Genomic DNA, 17,200 nt, shown 5'->3' with positions numbered 1-17,200 from the left:
TTTAGGTTAGGTCTTATCTGATACTGATACTGTAATCATGGCCTATATGCATGATAATGACATATATTAGAGACATGGTTCATTTTGTGTTCACTCTTGTTGCTCTACCATTTCAGAGGAAACCGTTGATATGCTTCTTAAGGGCAGCCATGGCAAAGTATGCTAAGTGAAGGCGGAGGAGTACATCTATTCATTTAAATTGGTGCTAATGGCAGACTATTTAAAAGTCAATTAATTGCTAGGGGCCAAATGCACAGTGGCAGTTAATGCTGTCACAACGCGGAGAAGTAATTGAATGTGCCTGTGTGTGCTGGAGTGTGTTCCTCGTGTCTGAAGCTGGGTGGCCCTCTACTGCACCCCAAAAACTCTCAGCAAAGGACAGCCTGTTGTGTGTGATATTTGCCATAAAGCGGCGCATAATGGGGAAGCAGTATAATATTCACCTGGATTTAGTTTGCACTATAGTGTGTATAAAGTATTTTATAAAGGTTCTTTTAAATTTTCAGTAGCACTCACAGTTTTCTTTTTTACTCTACACTATTATTTCCCAATTCAGCGTTTGAGTCACGCTTCTCTACCCCTTTTTGTTTTTCTCAGTTCGACTACCTCCATCTCTAGTCTCACCTTTTCATCCTCTTCCTCACTTTATTATCCTTCTCTCTACGGAGAGCGGGAGTAGGCGTGGGGGGGGGCTGAGATCGATGTTGGTCCTGCGCACACAGAGACCGGCAGCTGGCTGAATCGGAGTGATCGATCAGCCACAGAGCATTTGCTCTGCCAGACTGCTGGGCCTTTGTGGATGGAGATTATTTCTAAATTATTACAGGAGGCAGATGCTTGTCAGAAGATGCTCTCTGTCAAGGTTAGGCTGCTTCAGCACTGCCTAGCTCCCCCCTTCACTCTCACCCTCTGTCACACTTTTGCTTTCCTCATCTTCTTCAATTCATATGCATTTCCTTCCTTTTATCTTTCTCCACAGTATGGGTTTTTTTCCTGAAAGGAGATATGTTTAGCACGATATAGGTGAGATGAAAAGCACACAGTGTGTACTACTTAGGTAATGACAAACTGAAAATGCAATCTTGTAAATTGACTTTATACACAGTATAATCTTTGACCAATGGTTGTCTAAAATAATACTCAACACAACAGCAGGCAGCTGTGCATTAGAAGCTTTCTGGAAAATGAGTTTGTTCTTTGTGGAACGATTTAAATAAGGTATGCTCATTCTCTGCCCTTCAACAATGCTGAATGCCTGACTTCTTTAAAAATAGATCCTTGTGGAGGGCTTTCATTCATCTTTGTTCTGGGTGAGTGCCAAATGTGTGTGCTTCTAATTCTCTGCATAGGTTTAAAATTGATAATTTGAGTCTAAGAAATCTTAAATGGGTCTGTTTTCTAGCTTGTAGGCTGATTAGATTTGGGAACGGCCTTGTACGCCCTGGGCTCTACTTATTGTGATCTTTTTCATTTATCCCAAGCTCTATTTTATTCTCACGGTCAGCACATATTAGTTCAATTTGTCTTTAATGTATGTGGGAAGATGCAGTAACCTTTGGCACTTCATGTTGCTGGTCGTAATCGAGCACAGGTATAAACACTACAGTGGAGATTTCTAACAACCATACTGTATTTGTCTGTAATGGTTTAATTCCATGAAATAAGAAAATCAACTGACATTAAAAGACAGTCGAGGGTAGTTCTTATCAACCGAACAGTCTGGTTCTTTCTTGGCCAATGCCACACCTTTCTACCAAAACTTATGAAAAATGGGGCCAGCTGTTTTTTTTTAGCAATCCTGCTGACAACAAACCAAACACAGGACATTACCTTCTTGGCAGAAATAGTTACAGAAGCATGAAGTGGCATTTTAAACGTGTCTCACCTTAGAATGCATGAAAGTCAATTTATTGAATGTATTTGTCTCCTCTGTCTTCACGCATCATTTAGCATTTTATCAGCCTACATGGGGACATAGAGGGGGAGGATATGTCACAGAAGGTTCCTGAATCGATTTGCGTATCTAAAAAATACAGTCAACAGTAATGCAACTTGATATTAACAAGCTTTTGTTGTGGCAAAATATTAAAATGTCTAAGTAGGTGTAAGTATTAAGTACCCAATACAACTGAAAAGCACGGCAGGTATCAACTCTAAAAATAACAACACTCTTCAACAGCCCCATTTCCTATTTACATGTTGTACCTTGTTAGTTAGTAAGCAGGTCATCAATACACCCATGTGTCAGCTGGGTTGTGTTTCTGGCTAGTTACAGGGACAATAAGCAGCCTTGGATGAAAGGCCTTTTGCCCTTCTCTTCCCTGCTTTTCTAGGTGTGCACTAACATAGTTGAGGACAAACAGCATGTCAATGATGACACTGAATTACAATTTCCTTCTTGACTTTTGATAAAACAGAAAAAAGGACTACTTCAAACCCTTCCTCCATATGTAGCAATCATGTTTATACAAACTGCGGTTGTAACACTCACACAGAATAGTATTACTGAAGTACAGATGGTTCTTGGATGGGCTTTGAACTCCAAATGATATTTTACTAATATAATACAACATCAAATATAGTATTACCAGTCACTCTAGTGAATTATCAGCTCATAAAATAGAGCATGCTCAATCCACATCTGACTGACATGAAAAGAAAGCTGTGGGATTATTTTCTTAGACAGAGTTGGGAGGGGGCAAATCAGCATCATGAGAGTTTAAAATGAAAAAGATGGATTGAAATACAATTTAGCCTACAGTCATTTGAAATGGGTTGGATTATTTATTTACCTAACCTTAATACACGTTGTCATTTTATTTCATGAATATTATGTATTCAGGTGGATAGTTTTATAAATTTGAGATCCTCCTTCGTGGTACCAACACTCGCAGCACTTGTGAAGGCTGAGCATCACCGCCTGGTTGAATATTAAGAGAATCGTCTCTCGCTGACCGTGAAGTATAGTCTGCATCAGGACGAGCCACGGCAGAGTGGAGATCAAACATTTCCATTGTTAGCCAGATGTTGTTTGCATTAATAGATTTAACCTGCTAGCAAGCCAGTCATGGTCCTCACAGGGAAATCAAACTCCTTCATTTTTTTATCAGAAGACATAATAAAAAGCTGACAGATCTGCATTTAAAGGTCTGTTTTAAATGTGCTTATTTTTTTATTAGACATGCATACTTGTGGATCTGAGTGTGGAAGACTGAATAACATTTAGAGAACATCATACACAAGAGCTGAAACGCTGGTGTCGAATTGTAAATTTGTGCACATACTGTTAGACCAGTGATTACATCACTGTGCTCTTTCATATAGCTCCACAGTACACTGTAGGTATTTAAATGCCAGGGCTTTTAGCTCCATTTCTCTCTAGTAAAAGAAGATCTCCTCTAGGAGAGATAGACAGCGTGGTGGGGGGAGAGAAGAAGACAGGAACAGCGAAATGGAGGCGAGATGAAGCCTGGATGGGTAGAGAGAGGGTGATAGAAAAAGGGAAGGGAGAGGGATTAATTGTTCACCCAGGAGAGGAAGATAACATCAGATGTTTAAAAGCTGCCACAACTAATCCTGTCATTTCTTGGACTAGAATAATGAAAACTGAGAAATTATATCTCTTGGAGAAATGGAAAGTGAGCAAATCTGTATGCCTGTAACGAGCACATGTTTGTGATTGCTAAATGGTCTACAGATTATTTATATTTCTAGTCCTATGGTATCATTTTGTGGCATGATGACTACTAATGCAAAATGTATTTGTATATCAGACGTAGTGTTGCTTTCATTTCTTTATTATATATGTCATAATTATTCAAGATATTCATAGCATGACTAGCCAGGCCTTGTAAAACACACATAGTCCATTAACTGCAAATTACTTCTTTTTTTTTTCAACAGCAATTTCCCTTACAATGCCATATTGTATAGTTTAGGTCTTGGTCTTCAGCCATAAAATTGTATTCATTTTATTACATAATGAACTCAACATGCATTAATTGGTCATATTGCACAATGTGTACCTTTATTTTAAAATGTTCTTTTTACCACAGCTCCTGAAAGGTATGGCATTCAGGAGCTACAACACAAACAAGCAAACATGGATGTCAAGAAAATAGATAGTGTGGATTTGGTCATTTGTTTCATTTAAATGGTTGCTGTTCAGCAGCCGACTCTCCAGTTGTAGACGTCAGAGCCTTATGATAAAGATGGCAAAACATTAACTGTGATGGATTGCCTATATCAAGCATGTTTAAAGGCTCTGCATTTTCATTTACTTCTGAAATGGATGTAAACCAGCAGCTGCCCTAAAGGTAGGAAGTCAATCTAAAACATGCAAAATCATCTGGATGGTCCTTCAGACCCTGGCAGTCTCCTCCCGATGTTCTCAGTGTGGGACCAGCGCTCTGCCTGTACTTCTGTCTGTGTTTGCTTTCCTATCCAAGTAGGTCTCTCTCCCTCTGTGACCCACACCTGCCGCTCTCCCCACCATCTCCTCACCCCATTGGGCCCGCAGCACTCCCCTTCCTCCCCTGTCATATCTGTCATAGACGTTCAGTTGCTAGTGTTGCTCTAGGCTTCAAATTTAATTTGGTTTCAATCTGCTGTAATTGCTTTGAGACAACCGTGTCTGCATGTTTTTGCTCTCCTATGAGTGCGGGAATACTTCATATGGGTGTGTGTGTGTGTCTGTGTGTGTGTGTGTGTGTATATAAATGAATATTACTGAAGGTGTGTACTCATGTGTGCACCTGTGTGTAAATCCAAAACAATTGCCTAGCCACACACTGTCAATGATACCCTTTGTCAAACACCAGCTGCTGTCATTGGACTCTGGCACTTCGACAAGGCTTTTGTCAGATACCATACACCTTCTCTTTTAAGCAGAAAAGAAGTACGAGAGGGCACAAGGTAAATCTGAAAGACCTTACATAAATATCTTTTTGGTAACACATTGTGACCTTTAAGTTGAATAATAATCCCCTCTATACGCCCTGTATGTGTAACTCCTTTTATTATATCAGCAATCTAAAGTAAGTGGGTGGATGATTGAAGTAAAGGGCAAAAACAGACAGCAGAAATAAAGTGTTTGCCCTTGATTCTCACACAGTCCTGAGGTAAGGTGAGGTAAAAGGAAAGTTGCTCAGCTGATGGACTGAGATAATATTGGTTGTGTAGAAAACCAACGTCTCTTTTATTGCCCTGGCCATCCCCGAATCAGCCTGGTCATTTCTTCCCCACCGCAGATGACTACTTATGACACAGAGAAATATACAGTAGTATTAATATAAACACCTAAAAGGGACCCCACCCCCTCTACCCCAAATAATAGTTCGTAAACGTTGTTTCTTTTGGCTCAACTGTAACCCATCTCCGCCGCCAATTTTGAGTCAGCCAAAGGGAAGGGCACAGAGAACAAAAATGTGTGTATAATTGATTGCATGTTGATTAGTGAGGGCTCTTTTTAGCTGATTGCAGTTGTGTACAGTGGCGTTTGTGTGGCTGTAATGTGTGATCAGTGGTGATTGAAAGTCTGTTTTAATGTGTATACCTGTATGCAAAAAAACACTCCTGCTGTGACCATCATGTTCCTGTTTCAACCAATGATGATGAGTAGTTTCAGCCGCAGCCATTGTTTTCTTACTCATGCAGTATGCTTGTGTCTGCACATAATGTGTGTGTTTTATTTAACTAGATCTTCTTTTAAAGATGTCGCACAAATAACAGATTGCACACATCAGCTCTGTTGTGTTTCTGTCTCAGAGTATATATCTCTCACCTCTGATCAAGGAGACGTTTGCCCTGCATCTTGATGGTGTTTCGCTCGGCTCCTCCCGACTCTGCCTGCTGAGGAGGCGGACGAAACAAGCAGGTCATCCAAGCAATCGCATACACCTGTTAACAGATGTACCAACTGAAAGAGCAGCCATGCACTCTGTTTCTTTTTAGTGGAATGTCACTCGGCTTCTTTTGACATATTTATTTTTAGCCAGTTCCAGACAATGGGTATGCAATTTTCTCCTTCTCAGTCACTTGCAAGGTCGTTGCCTTATGGTCTGCTCGAGAAACAAGACGTCTGAATCGTGTTATTTCTTTTATAAATTGCGCCTTAAGGCTCCCTTCCTCTCTCCCTCTCTCTGTTTTCTGACTGATGCCATTAACAGCAGGAGAGGCTGGGTAGCAGTTTGGGCATGTCTGCGACTATCTGTCAAACACTGGACAGTGAGCCCAATCAGCCAGACACCCACATGTCACCAAACTGAACCTGGACCCATTGAGGCACTGCTCCGCCTGCTCGCTCAACCTGAGCCCCCTGCTGGCCCCTGCTTGTAGGACACTTTGCAACCTGTGAGCAGTAAGGGCTGCAGATCTGTGTGGTGATGCCTCACTGCAATTCTCCCACAGTGCCCTTGTTTGACCTTTTACAACGAAGTGCAGCGTGACCTGTGTGTACATGTGTGCATGCGAGTAAATGATGTGTGAAGGCAGTTTGTAGCATTCATCCCATAGGGGGTTTAATTGAATCTACAATGGTAGTTGCTCCAGTGAATGATAATGTGCAGTACAATGGTCTCTGGCCCCGTTTTGTGCTATGATGAGTCTGCCACTTAGCTTCAAAGGCTCTGTGGTTTAATGAGCAAAATGCATATTATTTTGAATCTCAAATGAAACAAAAAGTGCCCCAATTAGAAGATAATTAATATTGTTTTTATGGAGATACTCCAACAATCAGTAATATATTAAATTAGCTCATTTGCTCCCGTGACATTGGTTCCTTCATAATCGCATTTTTATTATATCCATCTTATAAAGTTAGAAGTAGAATGATTAGTACACAAGAGCTTATGATCAAGGTCGATTATTTTCATTGTAGCTCTGAAGAAACATAATGAGGGAGTTTAGCCGCTGCACGGAGATACTGTATTGTTCTAAAGTAAAGACAGCTGCTTTTCTTGTCACATTGAACTACATACAGACGTTACCGCACAATGCTGGCAATCTACTGTGGAAACATGGTGTTTCTGGGGGCCTGTGTGAAGTGCAGAAAGCTGGTGTTTGATTTTTGAAAAGCTGGTGAGTTGCTGCTGCCGCGGGTAGGTGACAGCTCGCGTCTCCCAGATCCGGTCTCCGTGGAAACAGAAGAGTGGAGTTGGGAATGCGCTGCGATGAAAGCAAAAAGGAAGTGTTAACATTTCCGTTGTGGAGGGGGAAGATTATCGGGGTGGGGGGAAAACAAAGGCAGGGATTATCTCGGCACATGCTACAATAGCATGACACACACAGCCTGCAATCGGGCCTGCCACGGGGTGCTTTGGATCACAGAACAAAGACAGGGTCTCCCACCCATCCATGCAGATCCTCTGTCAGAGTTAGCTAATAAGGACTACAATACCCAGCTGACAGCTTCAAACCAACCAGGGACCTGGAATTAAGGGTCATTATTTCTCATCATTATCGACTTTAACATTGTCTGGCCACTTTGAAGAGCAGAGCCTATTCTTTTTATCACAGTAGTTTGTTAGTCGAACTTGAAATTAGAAGTTTTCTAAGCCGTTGAAAGGAAAGTGTATTAATGCAAGGAATAAAAACATGTTATAGGTTTTCACGCCTCTGTCCATTTCCCCCCGTGCCACTGACACGCTCTGTGCATGTGAAGTCAATTAAACGTTTTTGAAGTTGTTTTGTGACTGTGTTGTTGGAATTAATATGGCATCAGAGCAAGGAAAAAGTTTGAGGGCAGTAAACTGAGACAGATGGAGAGAAATGGAGTACAGCATATGATGGGATGATAAAACAGCCGAGCATAGAGGAGCGATAAAAGGATGGCGATAGAAGAGGAAGGTGGTGGTGGTGATGGGGGACGGCGAGCACAGCGGCAAGGGTGCGAGGCGAAGTGAAAGTGAGTTTGTCTGTGATGTTTTAAAATTCTGGAGTGGAAAGTCCCTCCATCTGTTATTGTGGGACGGTTCTGACTCAGTGATTTCTATGATTGGCCTTAATCCCGGCCGAGTGGAGAAGACAGAATGAAGAGCTTAAAGCAGACTGCTCTCACTCTGACAGGCTCCACTGGCTGCTGCTGCTGGGGCTCAGTGGTTCGCTCTGTCTGCTGCCCCCTAATGGACCAGCCGCTGCATGACAGTGCACCGCCCTGCACTACAGCAGCACATCGAGCAGCTCAAAAGGCCGTGACACAGAAGTAGTGACATTTTGATTTACCTTAAATTTGTAAGCAGTCATGAAAAACAGCAGATTTCCCTCATCTTTGCAATGTGTGTGATGATTATGAACTCATATGTCTTCATAATTGGGCAGCAATCTGCCTATATTTTTTTTGATTAATCGATTTAACCGTTTAAACTAAAATAATGTCAACAAAACAATGCCCCTGTTTCTCAAAGTCAAAGGTAATATTTTGAAATGTCTTAGCATCATTCAAAACCACACAGGTATTTAGTCGGGTACTGAAAAAGCAGGAAATCTATCTTTCTTTTCCATCATTTTTCTTTTTATCTTTGCATAGAAAATTACTTTATTGATTGATTTCTGATCATCATAACAGAAATCAATAAGGGGACTAATCATTGGGCTTTACTTCAAATACCATAAAAGCAAGCCTGCCAAGAGATGTGTCATGTCTTTCAATGTCTTTAGGTCAGCATAACATTGCTGATGCTTCCTCCTGATGCTTCATGCGTCAGAAGATAAATTGAAGATGTAGCTTGTGGTGATGCTGACGTCTGGATTTTTAATTTAACAATGTGGGAAGGACCCTTAAGAAAGCTGTTCTATATTTAGACATCTTTTTTTCAGAGAGCTCAGTGACTTACCATTACGATTGTCACTGTCCACAGCAGCCAATCATTGTAAAATGTACTAAGGGTCTTCCCTCGCTGTGTTAGTCTCTCTGAGAAGGTTAAGTGACCTTAGCAGAGTCATTTCACAGTCTTTTGGTCCCCAAGGTGATTTGAGCGTTACCAGAAACCGAGCTGAGGGGGTCATTTGGAACATGTTGAGTACTTTGATTCAAAGCGGCAATCACATGTACAGAGCGTGTCGTGTTTTCTCAAGTGCCCTCTCACTCAAACGCACACATTGTAGGGCTGTTTTGGAGAGTCTCTCCGGATCACACATACAACAGTGTTGTGTGTTCAGTGCCCTTTAAGTTAATGCTCAGTGGAAGGGCCTAACTGGCTGCAGCAATCACTCAGGAGGCCCGGTGAAGAGTTGGTTCTCGCCGCATGAGGCTGTCCGTCCCTTGTGTGATGTCATTCCCCTCGAAATAACATGACTTTAAATGATTAAACTGCTCCGTATTGGACAGAGCAAACAGAGCAGTTATGAATATTAAAGATCCTAATCGCCTCACGCTGAACTTTTTTCGTTGTTTTACTTTTGCCTTGTTCAGTGAGTTCACAGTCGAAGTCGAGTTTCACCCTTTGGAGACATCACAGAGCGGCTCAGCCTGCTGTTTCACTGTTTGTTCAATCACACCATCACCATCACCATTATGTATGATGTTTGCATACACGGCAATCCATTGTGTGTTGTTTAAGGCTTGTGGAGTCACTTCACATGCCACTATCCATTACAGAGTTGTGTTTATGGTGCTTGACCTTGCCTGAAGGCTCGATGACAAATGGCCCAAAATGTGATGCATTTCTTGTCAAGGTTACAATGGCATTAACATAAAACGGTTGTGCGCATGTTGTCAACTCTTGTGGTGTCTTTGTGCCTGTGTGCTGTAGTGTTATTTGCTGTGTTGTGTGGGCCTGTACTGAGCTTATCTGTGCTGTACTGTGCTGATCTCACTATGCTCATCCAGTGCTCTAAGCTGCTTGGGCTCCAGCCACCAGCATAGATGATATATCCCTGCCCCCCTCCTTCCCACATCTCTCACTCTGATTCATTGGCTGTTTGTGTTGCCCATCCATCTGGGCCAACACAGAGGAAGGAAAGACACATGAAGACACATGGCTGTTTTGGAGCAGGGGGGACTGCATTAAGCTGCTAGGGATGAGATAGTGTCCTAGAGAAATGGAAGCCTACGATGGGGGAGAGGGAGTAAAAATTCCAAGGGGGAGGCAGCTGGAGAACTGAAAAAAGCTGTGTGGGCTACTCAGGGGGAGAGAAATGGATTTTCTAAAGGGACAAAGTAGAGATCCTTACTGACAGATTAAATGCTGAGAAGAAGACTGAGCCATGGGGCTGAAAGGGTTGCCAGATCAAAGATCATGACAGAGAGTTCAGATAAAACTTATTTTGCTCTGTCCTTTGCATATTAACAAAGGAAAACATCATTGTTATGACAAAGAGTGAAATCATATGGCTTTCATTTACAGGCTAATCTCAGATTTGGAAATGCAGTGAGATTATTGTTCAGCTGCTCTGTGTTTATCCCTAATTGAAAACATTTTTTTATTGTTGACACTTTCACCAAGAGATTACCGCAGTGGCGCTGCCCTTTACTGGAGACTGACCCTCTCTTACAAAAAGCCACATAATTGCTGTCCTTTCTAATGGACTCTTTGGTAATAATTTCAATGGGCTAATTAAATCCTCATTTCATTGTTTCAGAGTCCTATTGTCTCATTGGGAAATTAATGAAATGTTATCTTTGTTATTAAAGGCTTGTTCAGGTTATTAAAAGCACAATAACAATAGCACATAACACTCAAAGTGATCTACATTTTCACAAATGAGGTTAGTGATATAACATTATGTATATAACATTATGTACATTATACTCCATTTACTTCCTATATGCAGCGAGACCCTGGGCTGATATTGTGTATTCTGTGCCTGGTGTGTGTGTGTTCAGAGGGGAGTCAGGGCAGTATTGTGTCTGTGAGTGGGAGGGCCAGCTGAAATTAGGTGGGCGGGGCCTCTTAATAGAAATAGGACAGCTTTTACTATAATGAGAGTTTATATCTTGTGTGTTTTTGGTAGATAGAAAGCCTCCCTTGGTAGGGGGCTGGTTCGTTCACTTTGGCTCCACAAATAAATGAGCTCATACTGTAGCATGGGTCTAAACAGGGTTAGTAATTTCAGAGCCCTGGGACTTTACGGCTGATCACACTATTCTGGGACAGGAATAAGATCGCCCCCTAGAGGCCTGGGGAAACCTACATACTGAAGCGCGAGAGGGAGGGAGTGAGACTCTCATCATATTTGCTACTTGAATGACTTTCTATATGAGAAGCCTATAGAGTAAGCTTCTTCAGAGATAAGCCTAAGCTACACCATGGTAAATGATGTTAGACTACTAAAGCACATTTTCAAGACAACCTTAGTTGGTAGAGGTGGTGTTTGATACAAGTCTGAGATGAGAATATTACATTTCTTATGTTTCATAAACACAACATATCAATACACCTTAAAGTGAATACCTCTTCCTGTGGGGAAAGAGCCTTTTCAAGAATGACATTTCAAGTTTTTTGTTTTTACCCCTAGTCTGTGAATTCACCAGCAAGTGTTGTGTTGGTATCTGTAGATAAAGAACGTTGCTGCATATCGACAAAAATGTGTGTAGAAATATGTAGAAGTGAACATTGCACAGGAGCAAGAACTTTAAAACTGGTTAACACTGTCGTGATGGGGAAGCGCTTGAGTTGGAAAAGGGTCAATAAGAACATGTATCTTGAACTGTATATGAGTCACAGCAAACCAGACATTCTGGCTAAAGTCTGCATATTATCTACAACCATTGATAAAAGTCCTGATGGGAAGCAAACCAGTCAAAAATACACACAGGCTAAAAAAATTACCTGCAATTATCAAGATCACTCATAATAGATTTGGACTGAGAACCATTGATCGTTTTGTTAGTAGCACAAGATTGTTTTTACGTTGTTTTTAAGATTGTGTCTCATACCCCTGTTAGTCAGACAAATACACATATTATCATCTCAGCAATATATAACACCACTTTCAGTTCATGGGCTTTTAATCTAAGGTGTTTCAAGTGTTAAATCCACAATTTATTTTGAGATACTAATGCTACCTTTTTAGACCCTTCACGCTAGAGAGAATTTTAAACTACAATTTGCAGTTTCTAAAACCATTTACCTTTTTGTTGAGCTTGTTCCCCTAGTGGCAGTTCAGTGGTACTTTAAAGAACAGTGCTGTTGGGTTTGTTACTCCCTAAATCCTATGAATTATCCTGCTAATTTACAGCTGTATAGCTTTTGTGGAGACCAAGGTCACCGTCCCCATCTGTTTGTCTGTTTCTCTCTCTCTTACACAAACACACATTGATGTGTTATTGACTTCTGATACTCACACTGCTTTTTCTGTGTTTCTCTAGAAACTGGCCAAGGAGGCGGAGCAGCTTCAGATGGAGCACGTATGGCAAGATGGTGTGACGGTAAAGTAGGACAACTGCTCCTCTCCCTCCTTCTCGGAGACCAATTTCTTTTTTTCCTTTCCCTTTCCAGGCAAACTGGTTTACTTCCTTTAAGCAGTTTTTTCAATTTCCTCTCAATTGAGCTATTTCCTTCTATTTTTACTTGTTGATTTGTTATGACAATGTAAACAGCATCACAGAGACAATGTGGTTTTAAAACCTGAATTTAAACAAGAGTGAAAAACAATAAGACCAAATCACAGTCCTACATTTATATGCATGCACGCTATGTTTACTTTTTAGGGTTGTCTTCAGTATTATCTCAGAGACTCTCTGTTTTGTTTTACAGGCTACAGCAAGTTGAACATGGCATTCTCTTGCTGCTGACCTTTAAAACACAAGAGAGCTGCTCTTGAACAACAAAAAAAAGAGAAATAGTATTACTCTGTGTGTTTGTGAGCCTCCGTGCTCCACTGACTCTCAAATTTGCAAACACTCAATTGCCCCACGAACATGCATGCATACTGATGCACATGCACACATACACACTTATTGATAGCCTCACCTGACAAATACACCTGCTCAGTCCCTACTGTCATATCCTCTGTCTCCAGGGAGACGAGCTCGCTGTCATGGTACACTTCCCACAAATGGATTTTTAACCCTGCGCCTCCTGGGGGATATTTGAGAAAAGGCTTTAACTGATTTAAAATGAATAATTATGAGCCTACATCCCTACAAAGTCTATTTTTATTCATGGTTGCTTACACTCTAGAGCTGTAGTCCTTGGGTGGCTGCTACCCCTCCTACCCTCTCTGATGGTCGGAGGGATGAAGCTGCAGTGCTGCTGTCCCTTCATCTTAGGCCTAAGGAGGGGTAACACCTACCTCTCCCTGACCGGCTCGGATGAACCTCGATCGGATGTGTATCCATGCAGGATGTGGAGCCGGGGTCACAGTGGTCACACACCTGTTCAAAAGTAGCTGCATCCAATATGGCATCAATACCGCCTCAAGTGGAAAAAACAGCACTTTAATCCAACCCCCCCATCAAAACTCCTTTCTACCTCTATCTTTCCTTTTCTTTTTTCCTTTTTCCTCTTACGGTCACAAGCCTCATACCCTCCATTATCCTCTGCACCCCCCATCATATTCATATACCTCTACTGTAATCTGTATGCATTTTTAATCAGGCATGAAAACAGTTGGAATATATCATATTGTGGCAAATACTGCAAAAGAATTCTAATGGTGCGCCTCTATTAATAATGTGATGGAGCTGATTTCATTTGCCTTTATAATTAGGCCAGGTAATGAATATCAGCAGGGGCGACTGAAAGCATTGATAAAAAAAACTCACAAAGAGGTGGAGCGGGGGAGGAAGGGAGTAGTGGGAGAGGAAGATATGCCTCACCCTTGCTGTGAGATTTCTCCTGTTTGTAGATTTTGTGCTTTCATAATTTCTCTTTAGGTGATCACTCTTCTGACTGACACTCTAATTAGATTAGGGCTGCATGCTCTTTGGGCATATTAGGAGAAATGCGTTGCATCTTAAACTAGCGAGTGGAGCAGTCTGTCAAATGAAGACAAAAGGTGTTTATGCATGAGTGACAGAGCGTTTTTGATGGAATTTGTTGTGTGTTGGTGTGTGTGTGTGTGTGTGTTGGAAAAGCGTAATTTGGTTGTTTGCGTTTGTGGACTGGCGGATCTTTATTTGCATGTGTTTATTAACGGCAGGTTCTGTACCTGGCCCAGCCCATCTGCTAGCTTCGCACCAAAACGGTGACATCATAGAAACTCAATGATATGCCTGCTCCTCATAGCGGCTGCCATCGCAGCTGTTACCTTAGCAATGGGACGACCTCACTCTTACTCTCTCTTTGACTCTCTATCTCTCTCTCTCACACACTCACACACACATTTAAGCTTTTTTGTGGTCTAACTACAGAGCCAGTTTTTGACCATCCTTACCACTGGACATTATGGATGTCAAAATGTTGATCGTAACAACTGTTGTGATGGTCGTTCGGGGTTTTAAATCCATTGGAAGGAAATGGTGTGTGAAATAGACATTAAAGTGTTGGATTGCCGCTTATTTCTCAAGGTCAAGTGCCCATCCCTCTGTGACACTCTGTGACTATTGTGTTGGCAACAAAGTCATCCCAAGGTGACACAGTCACTTCAGTGATGCTCTGAAATTCTCATAGGGAGGACAGGAACCCAGCAATACAATCACATGAATGTACTGAGCAAGCATAAACAATACAAATAACAAACAAAAGACTGAATGCACTCATGAAGAATGATCTCTTACAATCGCGGTCGTATTAAGAAGCAATGCATATTTATGAATAAAAGGCAGATGCCAGGCAAATAGGTTAAACATAGTTAATCATGTTTTATTCTAAAATACAATTCAACCAAGGCCTTAAGGCAGTGGCGGCTGGCCAATAGAGGGCGCTAGGGCGCCGCCCCACCACTCACCTCTCACCACATTTCCTTGAATAAGACCTAAAAAAAAAATAAAATAAAATAAAAATATTTCTAAATGTATGTATATATTTTTTTAGATGTGCAAGATAAATATTTCATAGTTAATGATGAGTAAAGTTGTTTCGTTCGTTGACATTGTCTGATTGGTGACGTATTTCCGCCCTGGGGCGCAGGAATCTTTGCCCATAGACTCTCGTTAAAAGTTCTACATGCGCAGTAGCTCCTCTTCAATACAAGAGATAGGACGATGTTGGGGCGCACCTCTCCTGCGCCCCGAGCTGAATGCAGCTGGTTTTGGCGGCGGGGCTGACGTCACAGCCTTCTGTCATAAAGTATGTGTATTGTCCATGTTATATATGATATATATTATTTAAATATATAGATATAGAGATATATCTAGAGATAGATAGAGAGATAGATATAGAGATAGATAGATAGATATTTATTATATATGTATATTGGCCATCTGTATAGTAATATAGCACATCTGTATATTTGTTCATACTACATCTGTTTATACTATGCCAATTATTCCCACCTCTTTATACTGCCCTTATCTTTACATAATCACTCTTAACTGCATATACTGTACATACTCTGTATATCGCACTTGTTTCTCTTTGCACTTCTATCTATCTATCTATAATGTTGTTTTTGTTGTTTTCATTTATGTAAATACACTTGTTTGATACCTTAGTACATGTATGCATGCTTTTTAATTTTTTTTTATACATTTTGGAGTTATAGCCCCCCCTGGAGAAAACGCCACCAGCCGCCACTGCCTTAAGGACTGATAACCTATTAGTTTGGAAGGTAGTAGTTAGTTCAGAGTCAAGACTAGTTACTGTAGGTGGAATACAAATGATAACACTGGTCTAGCAAATATTACTTCCCTCACACGCTGAATAAAACCTACAAATCAACTACGTGGCGACACATAGTCTGGGACTGAAGTTCTTTCAATATTTGGCAACCAAATTCTCACATAAGATAATGTTATTTTTGTAGCTATCACTTTTGGACAGTATATTAATCAACAGTGTTAATGCATAATGATGACAAGGCTCACTAAATATGCCGGATTAAGAGAAGAGACAGTGTGGAAACAATGTGCACTAAGACACCGTGTTAGTCTGTTATGACCATTTAATATATTATGGAAAATCAGCATTTTGTCCAGCTAAAATATAATTGATTTATCTTCAATAAATGCCTTTAAAAGTCATGTTCGCATTGTTGATATCTTCAAAAGGAATTAATTCAGCTATTATATGATAACACAGCTTCTTTACATCTCTAATGTCATTAATTCATTCTGACCAGCAAAGATGTTTGGTGATATCTTGTCCCGACTGATCAGGTGTTGATAGCGACTCTGTAATGCATTTCTAGATATCTTGATTGACTTTTTGTGTGAAAGTGCCGTTTTTAGTTTCTCAAATGAGATGCATTTCAATTTTCTGTGCAAAAATAGGAAGAGCAGTATAAACCATATCTTAGTAATTACAAAATTTTACAGTGTTCAACAATTCTATTACACAATTCAGTCATCGCAGGGTCAAGACATTTTCATATGTATAGTAAGTTTCATCTCACCCATCAACATACTATTCCTCCAAACTAAACCGGGGAGGTATTAAAAAAAAGTGTCACTTGTGTTTTTGAGTTGTAAGTTTCAAAAGTTTTATTGTAAAACCAGACTATGCAGCTTATTATAAAATAACGGAAAACTGTCTGTGATCAGCATCATTTTCGAACTAACTAGCAGACATATATATCCACTCAACTCATATACCTTCTACAGCTGATGGCCATTGTTGCTCAGCTGATGGAGGGTTGACACGAGGTGCAACACGTTGGAACAGAGACAGAAGATTGGATGACAGAAAGGACGGAGATTGTGGAGATTGGAGGAAGACATGTACTTTCCATCAGATTGTGATGTGGCAGCTGCTGTACGTTTGAAATGCATTAGTGCTAATAGCGGTGCCATTAGGGGAGAGAGAGGCACTCTGTTGATGGGTTGCCATGATGAAACCAGGAAGAGGGGGTGACAAAGAGAGGCAGAGAGAGGTGTAAGTGAGAAAGCAAGCGAGTGAGGCAAGAAGGTATAAGAGACGCAGAAAACGGGAAACAGAGATGGAGCCATCTTCCAGGCCATTTACTGCAATCATCACTCTCTAATCAATCAAGCCTTTCATCATAGGACAACACAATCTCTCCTTTTCTTTCTCTTCTCCCTCTGCCTCTTTCTCTCTTCATCACCACTCAGCCTCCCACTCTCATACATAACGCAATGGTATTCATGTGACCTCTTTCGTGCTCTTCACACATGTATGTTCATTGGTACCTTTTTAATGCA

At 41.0% G+C, this 17,200-nt stretch overlaps 1 protein-coding gene across 1 annotated transcript in view; it reads left to right on the top strand.

Annotated features, from left to right (window-relative positions):
- cacna2d2a (calcium channel, voltage-dependent, alpha 2/delta subunit 2a) overlaps positions 1–17,200 on the top strand; it is a 129,425-nt gene that overhangs the window by 49,313 nt on the left and 62,912 nt on the right. The window contains 1 exon segment of the mRNA XM_063910462.1: positions 12,308–12,367. Coding sequence (XP_063766532.1) covers positions 12,308–12,367 — 60 coding nt within the window.

This window comes from Eleginops maclovinus, chromosome 20 (genome assembly GCF_036324505.1).
Source record: "Eleginops maclovinus isolate JMC-PN-2008 ecotype Puerto Natales chromosome 20, JC_Emac_rtc_rv5, whole genome shotgun sequence".
Taxonomy (NCBI): Eukaryota; Metazoa; Chordata; class Actinopteri; order Perciformes; family Eleginopidae; genus Eleginops; species Eleginops maclovinus.
Note: the sequence above shows the minus strand (reverse complement) of the source record. Positions and strands in the feature narration are given on the sequence as shown.